Raw genomic sequence first — 16,204 nt, forward strand, 5'->3', positions numbered from 1 at the left:
GGTGCTTGGATGAGGCGAGCCGCTATAGAAGATCTGCGATTTCAAGAGAGCAAGGCCTACAGACGATCTTCGCCATGTATGAACGAACACAGTTTCCATTATCTCGATTGCTGGGTCCCTTAAATCGGTGCTGCTTCATCCATGCTGCATGGCCCTGGGCTTGGACTCCAGATGGGAGTCAGACGATGCTGCACCACTTGGAAGCAACTGAAAGAGATTAGCTTCAGATTGAGCAGACTAGAAAAGCAAGTTATGGGGGACAGCTATGATAGTGAATTTGCGCGGAATAATGAGCCCGAGGCAAGTCAATGGCTCAAATTCTCTGATGGTTATGCCGACGAGGTTCGGCTCAACGGAGTATTTTGATAAATGAGCATTCCATTATATTCAAGGCAATAAGCTTGTCGAGTGCATCCTTACCAGGGTTGACATAAGTGATAATCTTCACTTCTGAACCCCGGAGCGTCAGGATAAGCCGGGTATGCTATAGAGCCTGCATTCCACTTTCAAAAACCACGATATTGTCGACGTGTTTTCTCCAGCTGAAAGGAACCATGGCATCCATTGAGGTTCGGTAGCCGATCACTTCTTCAGCACTGAGGACACCAATAGGATTACCCTTGCCATCACACAGCACTAGTACACCATGGAGGGGATCGTTCTTGCCATCAGGTTCAGGTGCGGGCTCAACTGCGATCTTAGTGCCAATAGACTAATCCGATGTGAAGGGTCGAAAGAGTGTGTTCTGTCCGTTGGCACGATTGACAGTGTTTGGCATGGGCTGGTATTGATGCTCGCCGCCGACAGAGAAGTGCTCGAAGCCTGCTCGACAATTTGCCGACAAGCGGCCGCCTCTTCTTTAGAGAGATTGATTAATAGGTGGTGGATAGTTGGATTCCCTTTTTAAGCGCAAAACGGCAAGAACAACTGAACTGATCGGTAGGATTCCCGATAGAAGCTCCAAACCTGCGGGAGGATATCGGCATTGCCTGAGGTGAGCCTGGAACAGCAGCAAGAACGCATTTCAGTGGATTAGCAATCATAATAGCGTTTACAAATTGCTGGACCATATGCCTTACATAAATTAGCCAGCACTTGGTAGACATAACATCTAATAATGATCTTTGCAGTGTTGTATTCTGTTTCCAACCATACAACATTAGTTTGTTTCCTTTTAGATGAGCATATTAAGATGTTTTCTCTATACATTGTACCAATACGATAGCCTTCCTTATCATGAAGTTAGAGCAGTCAATTATAATGGCATTGCAGCCAAGGTCGGACACAACCCTTTGACTGGGGAGGCCAAGGGTGTGGTTCTGGTCGATGATCGCGACTTTGGTCTCGAGAAATGTGGTGAGCTAGTCCAGAGTGGGGTTGCAGCGAAGAACATTGTTGAATTAGGGGAGATCGCCTTGAGAAAGGGAAGGGAGGAACCCAGAACTCCTGACCAAGGAGCATGAAAAAGATAAACCAGTTCATTTCAGCGGATCTTATTATATATAAAAGCGTCGCTGTAAGGCTTACAGACCTTACAGTCAGTAACGCTGTCCTGGATCTATCCAAGAAGAGGTGGCAGCAGCGCCTGTGAACGCTTTTAGATTCCCCTACTAATACAATGGTTCAACTTCCCATCATGGACGCTTCTTCTGTAAGCATCTTATTTTAAATACGTCTAAATGATGCCTGATTATTCTGAGGAAAACACAAGCTTGTCAAACTCATTCTATCTTTAGAACAAGGTCGTCACTGAGAAATAGTTGAGCCAGGCTGAATAAACAGCTCAGGCAGGCTAGGCCTGGGCCCTTACCAAATGCAATTCTCCGTGACCACATGTGGCATCTAATCCACATTCATAGGACCAATAAACTCTGCTACAGCCATCATATTGACTGGAGCCATTTCATTGGCGTCTCCAATCTGATCTTCCTGGTTATAAAGCGACAGGATTGGTGGCATGTGAGAGATCATCTGCGGTCATGTTGCCCTGATCACTCATGTGAAAGCAGCTCTTGCAGTTGGTCAAGATTTGTTCTTCGAAAACGCAGCTAGTTGGTTTCCCCAATGTACCATCTCGTTCAGAATCTCGTATGCTTTTGGATCCAAATTTTAGAGTTGCAGTTATAGAAAGCAGAACAACATCGGCCGCGTTGCGAGTATTGTGACTTTGAATATCAGATGCGTTACAAAGATGGCATCGGCCAAGCATATCTGATGTTATAGGAGATGGAGATGAGCTGGCAGACGAGACACTCCACTCGGGCTGGTACCATCAAGCTCGAGAGGATGGGACTCTTTCAAACTAGTGTCAAGATTCGCGGTATTTCCCAACGGCAGTCTTGATACTCGAAAGGAACTTTTGATTGACGTGATTATTGATTCCATACACAGCTAGCCAGGTTTGTCTCTGCAATGATTTGGCACATCTTGATACATATACTCAGTGCAACGACATGCGATGATTTATGAAACAGCGGGAGTCCGTAATGGATCTGATTATCTTCAATAGACTGTGGCAGCCCCATAAATGATGTAATTTGGCGGTTGAAAATGTTAAACTGTCAACCAGATCCTGCGTCTTCGCTGAAGAGGCTTCTTCACCCAAATGGTCAATTGGCATGTCTGTATGCATAACAGAGGCAAGAGTAATCCGCACGGCTTGGCAAATCTGTATCCATGTGAGCCATTTGACACGTCACTGAACGATATGTACTTACAAAGCCGTAGGTGGATGAAGAAAAATCCAGTGACTGTAGATACAATACTACACAACGCAGGATCTCAATGGCTTCCATTAGGTATCAATCAAAGTGGGTCGAATCCGGTAGGAGCTGCAGCCTGCAGAGCCTTGATAAAAAAGCTCACATCTCACAGGGCAACTACTCGGGCCTCTTTGTACGGCAAAGGCATTTCCAATCGCAGGAAGCAGTAGCTAATGGGTATATATCATAATGGATCAACGGACATCTGATGGGCGGGATTCTCGTGGTAGGCATACAGGCCTTCTATGAAGAAGGGCTCATCAAAGATATGAAAGAGCTGTCCAGCATGGAACTTGACCGCATTGAAGAGATAGAAAAGTTAAATGTGGGCGTCACTGGAACCTCATGCGAGACGGCCCTTCACACGCAATTCCAGCCGAGCTCATAGGCAGCTTTGTCAAAACGACGCCTATCAGTTGGGAGAGGGGAATAATAGAAATGCTCGTGGATCATGCTCAACACTTTTCGAGCAAAGGATCAATTGGAGGAAGTTCCCAATTATACTGCTAAAGATTCAGTCTCTGTAATAGTAAAAAGTCCTGCAATTGCAAAACTTATATGCCCGGCCAAGTCCGTCGTCGTAAACGTTGATGGACCGGTCGAAAGCAGATTAATCATCTTAGGGTCATTCGTGCTGGTCTGGCCGCATTCAGGGCCCTCAAAAGTCCCCGCAGTATTACCTTAGGACAGTTAGCAGTGAAAGCAGATGAAGCAGCGACTCAGAAAGAAGTACGAAAAGAACCGTAGCATATCTTCTTCACTATCGCACCAGCAGACCTAAGGGCCGGCGACGCGACATGAGACCCACAGTAATAATAGATCACGCTGCTAATTGTAATGTAGATGGAAGTAACACCTGTCTGACAGGCAAGGAACGCTCGAGGGAAGTGCCGGGGTTCAGACATTGGAAAAAAATGCCGGTGTACCTGCGTACGCAAAGACGAGCGAAGAGACTGCAGAGATCGCACTAGTGAAGTCCGGGTTGCCGATTATTTTAAAGTCGAGACCCAGGGGATATCTTTGGGTGCAGTTGCTGGACGATGTTGGACACCCACCGCGATAGTGGCAATGAAGACACTAAGATATATCATTAGTCTCTATATAGTAAAGAAAAAACAAATGTAAACATGACTCACATGAGGTGACAACACATGTCAGTCCAATCCATGCAAGCCAAGTGATCTGACTCAGCGTTTGGATACTGCCTAGCATAAATCCTACAATCGCAGCAACGGCGACGAAAACCGCATTACATACAATATGGGTTGACACGGCGTTAAGACTGATAGAGAGACTAAGCATTCCGGAGCCGGCGACAGATATCCAATCTACACGAGGTCAGTGAAAAGACTGCTTGTTGCATTCATGTAAGGAAGGAAACGTACATAGACAAAATATGAACCAGAGCACTTTACGCCATTCTCCCAAACATCAAGCCTGCAGCATCGTCGATTCCGTACACTGCGCGATGACGAAGTTTGAATTTACCGATAATGTAGGCCGACCATGTAGTTATACTGGCAATAGCCAAAGGCACAGAACTCATGACACTATGCCCGAGGTATTGAAGGCAGATGGAATGGAAAGAACCCCAAGTCCAATCTGGGTCTTCATCATGAGAGCGATAATTCCCAGGACCCTTACCTAGAGGGTGAAGGTTAACTCGAGCGACATCAGACGTGTTTGCATGATATACTCACATTTCGATAATTTGGACCCCGGTCAGAGATTTCTCCAAACACGTCGTCATGAGTTACAGCCTGCGAGGGTACCGTCGGATCTTCTAGGTCTTCTTTCGACACGTTCACTTTGGTCATACTCATATTGAAGATAGCAGGTAGGCCTCACTAGAAAGACTAGCTGACCAGAAACTGTTAAAGCTGGTCTACCAATTAGTGTGTCACCGTTGACTATCTAATTCACCAAGCCCCACAAGACTCCAGATTGTCGCCCCGGATTGTGGAGGGACTGCTCAGTAAGTCTGCTGTATCTTAGTGGGTTCACCCTTCTCATGTTAGTTTATGCGCCGGCTTGCCACTTCCTGTCACCCTCTATCTGTAAGAGTCTCGCGTAGACCCGGTGCCTCTGACATAAGAAAAATAGTAGGAATAGCGATTCCTTCGTTTAGATAAGCAAGCAAGATTCACTCAGTGAGAAATTTCTGTCTTCCGCTCAACTGATTCCAAGACCACCGGCAATGTACTCTGATCAGATATGTAGCTGGTCGGGAAAGCTCCCGATGAGACCGACTTAAGCAGGATAGTTTCAGCCCTGATGGCAAGATAGAATTGAAATTACAATTCAGGTTTATCCATGTCTAAAGCTGTCAGGTTGGGTAGCGGATAAAAGGTTACTCAAAACAAAATCGAGTACCCTATACAAAGGATAATATTTATATATATGGATGATTGCACGACATTAAACGGTGCTAGGCATATCTTGTACTGGTTTGCTTCATGCAAAGCTCTTTGACATTAGCCACAACCAAGCTGACCACCTTATTGCATCTGCGGAGTATCATGACATGGTTAATGGGTAAGATCCCTAACCAGACCGTACTTATCAGTCGGACAAGAATCCGGTGTATTCAGTTAGTGACCGGATGAAAAGCCGATACCAGGCAGTTAACCTAGGATTGGGAGGTTAACCCCGGATTGGCAATCTCCACGCGACTGTCAATTGTCACTGCCAGTATGGATTTGGCTTCACTTGTCATTAGCAATTCATGCCCATGGAGTGTACATAGAGATTCTCTGGTAACTTCAGTACCAACCTCACCGCGTACCATGCGAGAGGATGCCGACCTCTTTCCGTATTGGGGTTAGACTTATCTCCCTCCGCTTGAACTACCCTTTGTCCATTCATCCTCTTCGAATTTCTTTGAATTCCATTCATTCTGCTGCCTACGGCAGACTGCTGTAACGCAATTGTAAAAATCCAAATTAGCAGCAAATGTTGACAGCTTCTTATTCCATCGGCAATTTTTATTTTCTTTACAGCCGCCGGGCTATCGTGGCGCTAGCGGTGATACTCCAGCGTATCCTTGTGTGTACCGTGCTAGCGTAGCGCTTCCACTGAACATCACGGCGATACTACCTGGCTTCAGGACAACACTTACAACCTTTTGTATTACTATGGTATTCATCACTCGTATGCCCTGATACACTTCAACAATTCATGCGATTGGTAGCTATGTATTCAGGTTATTATAGAAAACTTACCTTCTACCTATAACGTACCCCACATGCGAATGTAATACACGGGCGAATGTAACATGAAATCGCTCCGCCGCGACTTTAACCCCAACATTTCCACCAATACACCTAAGATCCCATTAAGACTATTCAGAATCGGCCTTCCTCGGACATCTCTACTACTATCTGACAGAAACGCTCATTGTGTCCGGCTTTTCCACAATTGCCACAGCGCCGCGCGCGTGTCTCGGTTCGCGGTCGCCGACCAGCCCTAATGCGTGTTTCCTCCTTTAATTGTACCTCAACCTCCATTTGATTTCCTAATTCCTGAGATTTCTGTATAGAAAGCGACCCTCCTTTCCTAAGAAGTGTTTTTTTAGCTCTCCGGCGTTTGCTCAGGGCCTTGTTTGCCGCCCAAAGATCACGAATCTCTGCTTTCATCAAATCCATCTTATACATTATCCTCGTCGTGCCTTTCGCGAGGATGTCAACAGCGTTCAAGATTGACGTTGGTGAGCTATCTGGTGACGAGAGATTCGGTTTTTTATAAGGTTCATCTGGCATGACGCCTCAATTGGGTTATTTGGTGTTTCAGAGACCCAGCTATGAGAGCTACTCGGTCGCGAATTTGACGGTGTTGGCGTTTTAGGTTGGACATCAAGCTTAGATATTACCCTCTCAGGGTCAAAAGGGATAAGGCCAGCCCCTCGAAACCCACCTTTGATGTTTTTTTCTGTGTGGCTTGGTACGCAGCGTAAAAAAGAAATCTTCTCTGGTGATATGGGTAATGTGCGCTCGCATCAGCCCTTAATATACTTACCATAAGCAATCTTCAAAGGGCTAAAGTATCCGACACCAAGAGGTTGGAGTATATGGGACGAATGCGCAGGAATGCAAAGCGTAATAATGTTACTATCTTTGCAATAAAGCTCGAAGTCGGTTGAGTGGTGATTCTCATGGCCATCGAGAATTAGGAGACGATAACGACCAATCGTTCGGGCCTTTGTGTATTCGTCAAAGTGCTTGATCCATTCCAAGCCGAGTCCATTCGTTATCCAACCGTTTTCTGATGTAGCAATGACCCAATCTATTGGTAGTTGGCTATCCTGATACCAAGGAATAAGGTGATATTGACCTTTCACAATGATGTATGGCGGGATCGCCCAGTCACGAGCATTAACGCCCTGGATCACTGTGATCCATTCGCGATTGCCAGGCTGTTTTTTTTTTTTTTTTTGCTTTGCCATGTCGTTCGGAGCTTGTGACAACCATTGTAGTCGAGATCACCCCCATCTGAAACCCAGTTTCATCAAAGTTATAGATATCTGCTTCCTGGATTCCATACTTCGCGATTATGCTTCGAATAAGCATAAACCAACGACGAATAACTTCTGGGTCTTCGCATAGAGCTCTCTGATAGTCATTTTTTCAACTAAAACGAGTCGTGAGCTCTCGGTGCTGTTTGACAAAGGTGCTAGCCCAGTTTACCCCAATGCATCCCGCGTCGCGCATTGCGAGTAATCGGTCGGCCATATCTTTCACACCAGACAACCGAGGAGGAAACCCTTTGGAATCTAAATCAAGTACGTGTTCAACTATCGTTGATTTCTCTAAATCAGTAAGCCTCCGTGAATTGGCTGATATATTGCATCGTGATTGCATGCCACGCCGGCGGTGACTAAGCTTCTCATGATCTACGTGATAGATCTTACCAGCTGCTCGAGCGCTCAGTTTGTTGTCATTTTGCATAGCTTGAAGGGCCAATATTACTTGGCTATTATCATGTTTCTGAGGCATGCTCGGTTGTGGTGGTATTTGTGGTGGAAGTCGGAAGTCGTGTCGGAGCGATTTCGTGTGACATTCGCATGTGGGGTACGATAATGATAATAACAAATTCCATTCAGGATGACTAACGAACTACTATTGAAAATTACCCAAAACTCTGCCATCTCGGTATGGTTATTCCCTTCCGCTACTTCTAAAGGTGTTAATCCATCTTCATCCTCAAGTCCGGGTTCGTCCCACGGTCAATTAAGTAGACCACCATGTTAGCGTGTCCTACTTGCCTACATAGTCTGGTGGGGGGAATATACCCAGCAACATACTAATATTAAACCAATCAACGGACCTGAAGGGTCGCTGAAGACATACAAGCATACTGGATAGCATGAAGATGAATGTCAACTCTGAGGCTTGGCTAACTAGAGCCCTATGTTTGATACAAGAGAAGCCAGGTTGTGACGAACAGCATGTTCGTTATTCTCACGCTGAATCACTTATAAAGGGAAAATATTCGTTTGTGTCATGAAGCATGAGTGCTCACTAAGTCACATGGCATGTTTGATCCCTTTGTGTTGATTCCTTTGTTCTGTTGGAGTAGGGTCAGGCCCCTCACTAGATATTTCAGCGCTGGCAGGCCCAGTGTTCTTTCCTTTCCCTCCTAATTCTAGTATGTTACAATATATTCTACCAATAGATACATATTGAACGAGACCGTCACAGTTTGTGGCTATGTCCTGATGTCAAGATAGCTCGTTATTTGGAGTTGGAATAGGACAGCCAATGATCAGTGGCTCTAGCAAGCTATGCAAGAATGGCTTCTTTATTTTTATTCTCATATTGAAATCAGCAATCAGTCGTGCTTCTTCTGGACAATTTAGGTGCTCTTTGGAAAGGGTCAAATTAACATCCCCCACTCCCCCCCTTCAAATAACCGGGTCTAATGGCTCTCCCAAAAAAGTACCAGTCTTGATCAGCCACTTGATCAAGGATTAATCCGCGATTTAGGGAGCCGTTAGCAGAGAATATGGTTGAAGTATACGATTTAAAACATGTATGAAGGCTCTGTGAGTCCTATTCATACAATATCGACTGAACGCAGAGCAGAATTGAGGAGAGAGGGGGATCTTCATCCACCCAGTACCCCGCTTTTGTATCAGTTTCATGAAGTTTACAAGCAACAGACACATCCGAAATGTCTGTAAGTTCCTGTTAAACCAGCAGTTTGTTAACAACAAAAGGTACAACATTGACTTCATCTGAGACAAGAAACTCACACGGTGAAGTATCGCGTCGATATTTCTTAATTGCTGAACAAGTTCATTGCTTTCAGAAGTTGATGTGGCATAGTCACAGCTAAGCACCCAGCGTTTGGCAGCTGCTACTCCGAGATAGATTTTGTATGCTTTGTGCCGACGAGCACTTGCATCGAGAATTACCCTAAACAAACAACTCCAAATTGATCTTAGCAGGTGCTAGTACATAAGTTGATAGTTGTCTTGCTTTCTTACCGTCTAAGCTGGATCGCCTGATCGTCGTCCTTATACCCAAATACCGCGGCTGGCTTGTAGCTGCTGGCAATCAAATGCTGAGCGGCTGCATGATTCTGACGAAGCACCCTATGGCCATACTCCCTTGCATTATCCAGTGATATACCCCTGATTTGTTCCATGATGTGAATGAGTAGAGATCGATAGTCATTGATTAGTTCCATAATCCTCAAGACTCGCGCATCGTTGAGTGATGACTGTTTATATGTACCCGCTTCCAAATCCGCACGACACCCCTCGTCGCTTTTTATCCATGTGAGATTCGAGGACACAAGGTTGGATCGGCTTATGGGCAATGATTGCGGCTTAGTGCACTCGGGTTCGTCGGAAACGTCACGATTGATGGGCGTAGGGAAAAGGTCATTCCCTGTTGAACTCTCCTTTGATAGTCAGCAGTGTAAGAAACACAGAGGAAACCAACATAGACATCATTTTCAATATCTTGACATACATGAGGAATGTACCTGATATTATCAGGAGAAACCTGTGGTTGGTCCTGTACTGCTCCATTTGATGCTTTTAGGTTGAGGTTGCTGAGGTTTGAAGAGGGACGCGTAGTACTATCAGAGTCTGGATAGTATGAAATTGGATTCAGAAGGTCCCTAATTTCAATCCGACGGGCGCCGACTGGCATTATGGAAAATATTCAACGTCGTGAGATCTTAGAATATGTTCCAATCTCTTCATCCATCATCTTCACCTCTTCCCATAGTGCCATCAATCTTAAAAAGCTTGGCGCCTGGAACACCAAAATCAGCACCCAAGGAAAACACGTCTTTTTCACGCGTCATTTGACCGATAGGGGCCTCTAGGCACCTATAAACCACCATGGAGGCACAGGAACTCTGTGGTGGTGGTATATCGCACGCGTCACCCCCCGGAGTGGACAACGTGGCCTCCCAGTTCGCGGAAACAGAAGATATGCCAGTCACCCCAACGCCAATCCGTTGGCGATCTGGAAACACGATGCAACCTGAATTCAATGAAGGTAGCATGGAGAGTGCGAGCATGGATGAAAATGAGGGCCAGGAACACTGGCAAATCAGAGGATCCAGCCGGGCCCCCAGCCGGGCCCCCAGCCGGGCCAGTGAGGCCAGAAGCGGAATCAGGCAACGAAAGAGTCTACAAAAGACATTGATTGGAAGGCCAAAGCATCAAACCTCTTTACTAGATGTGAGCAAACACGCCCAGGTGTTGGTGGGTGCTTTGGAAGCAGCCCAGAACCAACAACAAGAAATGTTTCAAATGGTCCAGGAACAGGTACAGGCACACCTAGCAGAGGAGCTGTCCAACTGGAGAGCAGAACAGCAGGTTCATGGAGGACTCTATCTAGAGCGGGTCACAAAGCTGGAACTGGAAGTTAGCAAGCTTCGCACAGAGCTCACAGAAGCCCAGAACACTATCCAACGAATCAAACCAATGAAGCAAGACACACCAACAACAACCAATGCCCAATCAAGCCAAATGAACCAACACAATAGCAGCAAGGTCCCCAAGATAAGGGAAGCAACAAGCCAAAAGTCAAGGCAACAACCCACATTTGCAGACCTAGCTACGCTGCTTTCCACTAGACCTGGAGGGCAGGAATGGCAGGAGGTCACCAAAAAGAAGCAGAAGAACCGGCAAATCCAAGCAGTTGCTGCAGTTAGCCAGCCTGACCCAACCAAGCTTAAGCCAGCCAAAGACACCCCCAAAGAGGCACGGAGATTCCTATTTCGCCGGGAGGGAGGCAAGGCTGCCCCAAGATCAGAGAGAGAGGATATCATTCTGGCCATCAACCGAGCAGTAGCAAAGGCACACTTCCCAGCATTCATCCGGGTAGTGGACGCAGGATATACCAACACTGGAGCGATCACAATCCTTTTGGAGAAAGGTACCCTAGGCTCTATGCTCCTACCTGACTATAAAGACCTATTGGTCACTGCAGCTCGGCAGGCGGATCCAGCAGTGATATCGGTCGAGCTACCTGAGCAATGGTACCGTGTCAAGGTCCATGGGGTCCCAATTAAACGTTATCTCACCTGTGGCCTGGCTCTGGCCCGTGAAGAGATTGAGCTGGGGACTGAATACCAGCTGAAGAGGAACCCAACATGGCTCCGGAGCTCAAAAGAGCTACACACCAGCAACCAAAAGTGCTCAACTATTGTTATTACAGTTGGCTCACTAGAGGAGGCTCGAAGGCTTCTTATCAACGGCATTCGCTTTGGGGGGTCCCGATATAAGACGGAGCAATACTGGGAAACAGGAGTGGATACAGTCTGCCCCAGGTGCTGCAAGCTAGGCCACCGAAGCTTCAAGGCCTGTGGTGGCCACCCACCGTGCTGCTTTATATGCGCGGGGCCCCATGAGGGCACTGAACATGTCTGCCGGGTGGTAGACTGCCCAGCCAAACCAGGAACCGCCTGTAAACACATCCCGGCCAAATGTGGCACCTGTGGAGGCCCACACCCCGCAACAGTAGGGAATTGCCCAGCCAAGCGAGCAGTGAGGAAGGAACTGAGAAAGAGAACTGTGGAGTCTAAGGACATATCCCAACTGGCTGAGAGACCTCAGCAAATGACCAGTGTGGAACCAGCTATTCTGAGCTCACCAGGATTCGCTTTCAGTGTGGTCAACCGAAACCAGCACCAATCACGACCACGGAGCAGCTCAGCTCCTAACAGCCCCCAGACCCAGCGATATCTGGGGCCCAGCCTGACAACAGGCCAAGAGGACACTGAGATGAGGGGCACTGACACCCCAGGGCAGTCAATGGCCCACTAATGCGACTACTCCAACATAATTGCCGCAAGACTTATGCAGTCACTGTTGCGGCTTTGGAGGCAGGACTGGAGCTAGGGGTGGGACTAGCTGTCACAACCTGGCTTCTCTCGTATCGTACCTAGGGTTCTAGTTAGTTATATTTCGAGACTGGACACTTACCCTAAGTGTCTTCCAAGTAATTGTATGCTCAATGCCCCTCCGGGTCCGGTTCGGTATGTCGTATGCGTTGATGGGTATATCGCCCCCTCCAGGCTCCGTAAGATAGTCAACAAGTAGAAACGATAAAGGTAACGAATAGAGAAACAAGGCCAACCGAGTACGTATACTGGGTTGTTGGTTAAGTGCGGACGAGTCAGAAACTAGAAGGTAACCAATGCTGTAAGACTTGAAAATTGATCGCGAAGAACTAAGCTAAGTACATGAATGAGTGTCCTTATATATCCTTCCTGGTCGTATCCATGATATGCTCGGGTCTGATCCTCGATACGCTCCGAGCGTGTCGTTGATATGTTCTCTTCATAGCCATGATAAGTTCTTGGCGTATCCCGGATACGCTGGTGATCACGTGATAGGTCTGCCAAATATCAAATTGATCCTTGTTCCTTCCTGCATATCCACCATCAACTGTTATCCAATGATTCCATCCTAACCCTGTATCATCACGTGAGGCTGATACGGCAAGGTCTGTAACACTAGCATGCCTACAGGAACCATATATTGATATGGAGTTCCGACATGGAGGATATCAGATATATTGGCCAGAAGCAGGATCTCTTCGAGACCGGCGAGTGGCAGTAGCAATCCGGCGGGATATATTGAATGAAATGATTGTGGAGGCCCGAACAGATCTCCTTGATCACCCATACCTCATGGTAATGGATGTATGGCATGGTAATGGATGTATGGGAGTTAAATCGGGCCCGGGAAAAAGCACGAAGAACCAGGATAATCAACTGCTACGACAATTGGTTAGGAATCGGCCATTGTTGGCATGGGGGGAATGAGAGACAGAGAAGAGCACTAGAGGATGTGCAATGGGACCAAGTCCTTGAGGGAAGATGCCTGCTTGTGGGAGATTTCAACGCCCATAGCCCACTATGGAACCCTCTAGCAAGAGCCCGTGTGAACGCCAGACCGCTGGAGAACTTGATAGACGAAGCAGGTCTCTACATCAACAATGAGCTAGGAGTTTCCACTCGACCGAAAAGAACTCCAGGGATCTCAATTATCGACTTGGCTCTAACCACGGTTAGTATGGGGCCTCTGGAAACATGGGTGATTGACCAAGAACACCCAACTGGTTCAGATCATGAACTGATAGTCATGGAATGGACCTCTCTGGAGCGAATACCCACAACGCCCTCACAGGATGTAACAGGGTGGCAGATCCAGACGCTTCAAGCCAACCCACAAGCCCTGGAAGAAGCCAGGGGGATTGGCAAGCAAGAACAGAATCTAGACCCTGTTTGGGGGACTCTTGCTCATCAGAAGACCTAGCTGGGGAAGCCACATGGATCCAGGAGGCCCTGACAGCAGTATTAAATCGACATGCAAAACAACTACGGGTGACTCCACTATCAAAACGCTGGTGGGGAACGGAGATTAAAGAGGCCCGTAGGACCTACAGTCAGGCAAGACGGGCATGGCAGGGTCAAGAGATCTCTACAACAGAATTGAGAGAGGTCCGAAATAACTACTATCGAGCCATCCGACGAGCGAAACGCACCTGCTGGGAAACCTTCCTGGAAGGGACAACTACCCACCCTGGCTCTGTGGACACAGTGAGATGCTGGCAAGCTCTGAAATACACAAAGCCCAGAACAGCTACAACTACGCCAACCCTGCATGGACCCCAGGGGCAGCTAGCCAGCTCCCTTGAGGAAAAGGAGGCCCTAATTCGGGAAACAGCCTTCCCCCAGGTACCAGGAGATAGCCAGGAAGTTGAGATCTCCCAAGGGTCCTGGCATAGTCAGGTGGATGAAGAAATAGTGAGACATGCTCTGTTTCACCAGGCAGTACAGAAGGCTCCAGGAATCGATCGTTTGAATTTTCGAGCCCTCCGGCTCTTGTGGGAATGGGACAGCCCTAGAATTGTTGCTCTGGCCCGACAATGTTTCCGGTTGGGTCTACATCCACCAGTATGGAAGGTAGCGAAGGGTATTCTGTTAAGGAAACCTAATAAACCAGACTACACAGCTGTGAAGGCCTACCGGGTGATTAGCTTACTAAACTGCCTAGGGAAGGTGGTTGAAAAGATAGCGGCAGATGCTATTGCCTACCACTGTGAGACTATGGGAGTACTACACCCAGGACAGATGGGAAGTCGCAAGCAACGGAGTGCAATTGACGCAGTGGCATGTCTGATACAGAACACCCATGAAGCCTGGAAACTCCAACAACTTATGGGAGCACTATTCCTTGACGTGAAGGGAGCATTCGACCATGTGAACCCAAGCCGACTGATAGCCCGACTGATTGAATTCAACCTAGATGGGGATCTGATCCGATGGGTACAGTCCTTCTTGACCGACAGATGGGTACAGCTACAGATTGACAACACACAGTGCCCAGCACACCCAGTTAACTCAGGGGTGCCACAGGGCTCGCCAGTGTCACCAATTCTCTTCATTATCTACCTCAGCGGTGTATTTGATGCAATTGAGAGGAGAGTGAATGGTATCCAGTGTCTCTCATTTGCAGACGACATAGGCCTGCTCGCTCCAGGATATTCAGTTAGAGAGGTCTGCAAGAAGCTGCAAGAAGCTGCCAAGGTGGCCATTGAGTGGGGGCATGGTAATGTGGTCCAGTTTGATGCAGGGAAAACAGAAGCAGTCCTACTTACTCGCAAACGGGGCCGGGAACTGAAAGATCAGATTCAACGAGCACGAGTGGAGGTAGATGGCCACTGTGTGCCCTTCAACTTAGAGGCAACGCGATGGCTTGGTGTCTGGCTTGATTCTGGGCTGAATCTCAAAGCCCACTATCAGACCTGTATGCGCAAGGCACGGGCTGCAGAAAACAGAGTACAACGCCTATGCCAGAGTCATGGACTTGCCCCAGGGCTAGCTCGTCAGGTTCAAGTAGCAGCAGTGCAATCAGTAGCCCTGTACGGAGCAGAGCTCTGGTGGCAGGGCCAGAAGGATCGGCTAGTGGGTATACAGCTCATGATCAATCGACAGGCCCGTGCAATCACCGGCATGTTGAAATCCACTCCTGTAGGGCCACTGGTCCGCGAAGCGGGCCTGGCACCAGCAGAGGCCCTACTGGAGGCCCGACAATTGAAATACACTACCCGGCTGCTCAGCTTACCGGAGAACCACCCAGCTAAGGAGATCCTCCCAGTGAGCTTCCGGGAAGGGGATCAGCACACCCAACCTGGGGAACAGACCCCAGGGAACCGACAATGGGCTGAGAGAAACAACCGAGGCCGATGGTCCCTGGGACAACACCTTGCTCGACAACTAGCCAATATTCTACCAGTGGACCCATCTGGGGGCTTTGAGAGCACAACACAGACAACCAGTAGCCAGTTCCCAGGCCAAATAGAGATGCTACCAGGTCCAGAGGCCCTAGTAGCAGCGCAATCTCTCCCTCCAGAGCTAGCAATCTGGTCAGATGGATCAAGATTAGAGAATGGCAAAAGTGGGGCAGGGATTGCTTGGCGAGAACCGGGAGGAACATGGAAGACCCGGGGGTTCCCATTAGGCAAGGGATATGAGGTCTTTGATGCAGAGCTTCTGGGAGTTGTGCGAGCACTCCAGTTAGCAGAGAAAGTGGGGGATCAAAGACCAGTCACTATCCTGTTGGACTCCCAAGCAGCCATTGCAAGGATGCGACACACCCAGCCAGGGCCAGGTCAAGCATTAGTGATCCAAGCACATGCTATAGCCAAGAGACTACATGCCCGAGGTTGCCAAACCACTATCCAATGGGTGCCGGGACATGCAGGAATAGAAGGGAATGAGAGAGCTGACCAGGCAGCAAAACAGGCAGCCAGTAAGCCACCAGGAAGAGGCCCAAGAGAGATATCCCTGGCCTTCACCTGTAGAGCCCGAACAGAAGCCATTATAGCACAAAGGCAGAGATGGCTCAGCAAAGAACTTGGACAGCGATCCCAACAAGGTCAACGAACATACAGGCCACAGAGGAACTGGCG

The 16,204-nt window shown here is 48.0% G+C and overlaps 2 protein-coding genes across 2 annotated transcripts; both read right to left on the reverse strand.

The window, feature by feature from the left end:
- Nucleotides 1–4,304: 4,304 nt before the first annotated feature.
- Nucleotides 4,305–4,585, reverse strand: ACHE_60116A (uncharacterized protein; the record flags this gene model as incomplete). The annotated part of the gene is made up of 2 exons (XM_043281255.1): nt 4,305–4,406; nt 4,463–4,585. 2 exons carry the CDS (start codon nt 4,583–4,585, stop codon nt 4,305–4,307), a joined length of 225 nt encoding a protein of 74 aa, XP_043138752.1.
- Nucleotides 4,586–8,809: 4,224 nt separating this feature from the next.
- On the reverse strand, nt 8,810–9,919 carry ACHE_60117A (uncharacterized protein; the record flags this gene model as incomplete). The annotated part of the gene is made up of 4 exons (XM_043281256.1): nt 8,810–8,944; nt 9,013–9,175; nt 9,247–9,665; nt 9,737–9,919. The coding sequence occupies 4 exons, from the start codon at nt 9,917–9,919 to the stop codon at nt 8,810–8,812; spliced, it is 900 nt and encodes a 299-aa protein (XP_043138753.1).
- Between the last annotated feature and the right edge of the window lie 6,285 nt (nt 9,920–16,204).

This window comes from Aspergillus chevalieri, chromosome 6 (assembly GCF_016861735.1).
Source record: "Aspergillus chevalieri M1 DNA, chromosome 6, nearly complete sequence".
NCBI lineage: Eukaryota > Fungi > Ascomycota > Eurotiomycetes > Eurotiales > Aspergillaceae > Aspergillus > Aspergillus chevalieri.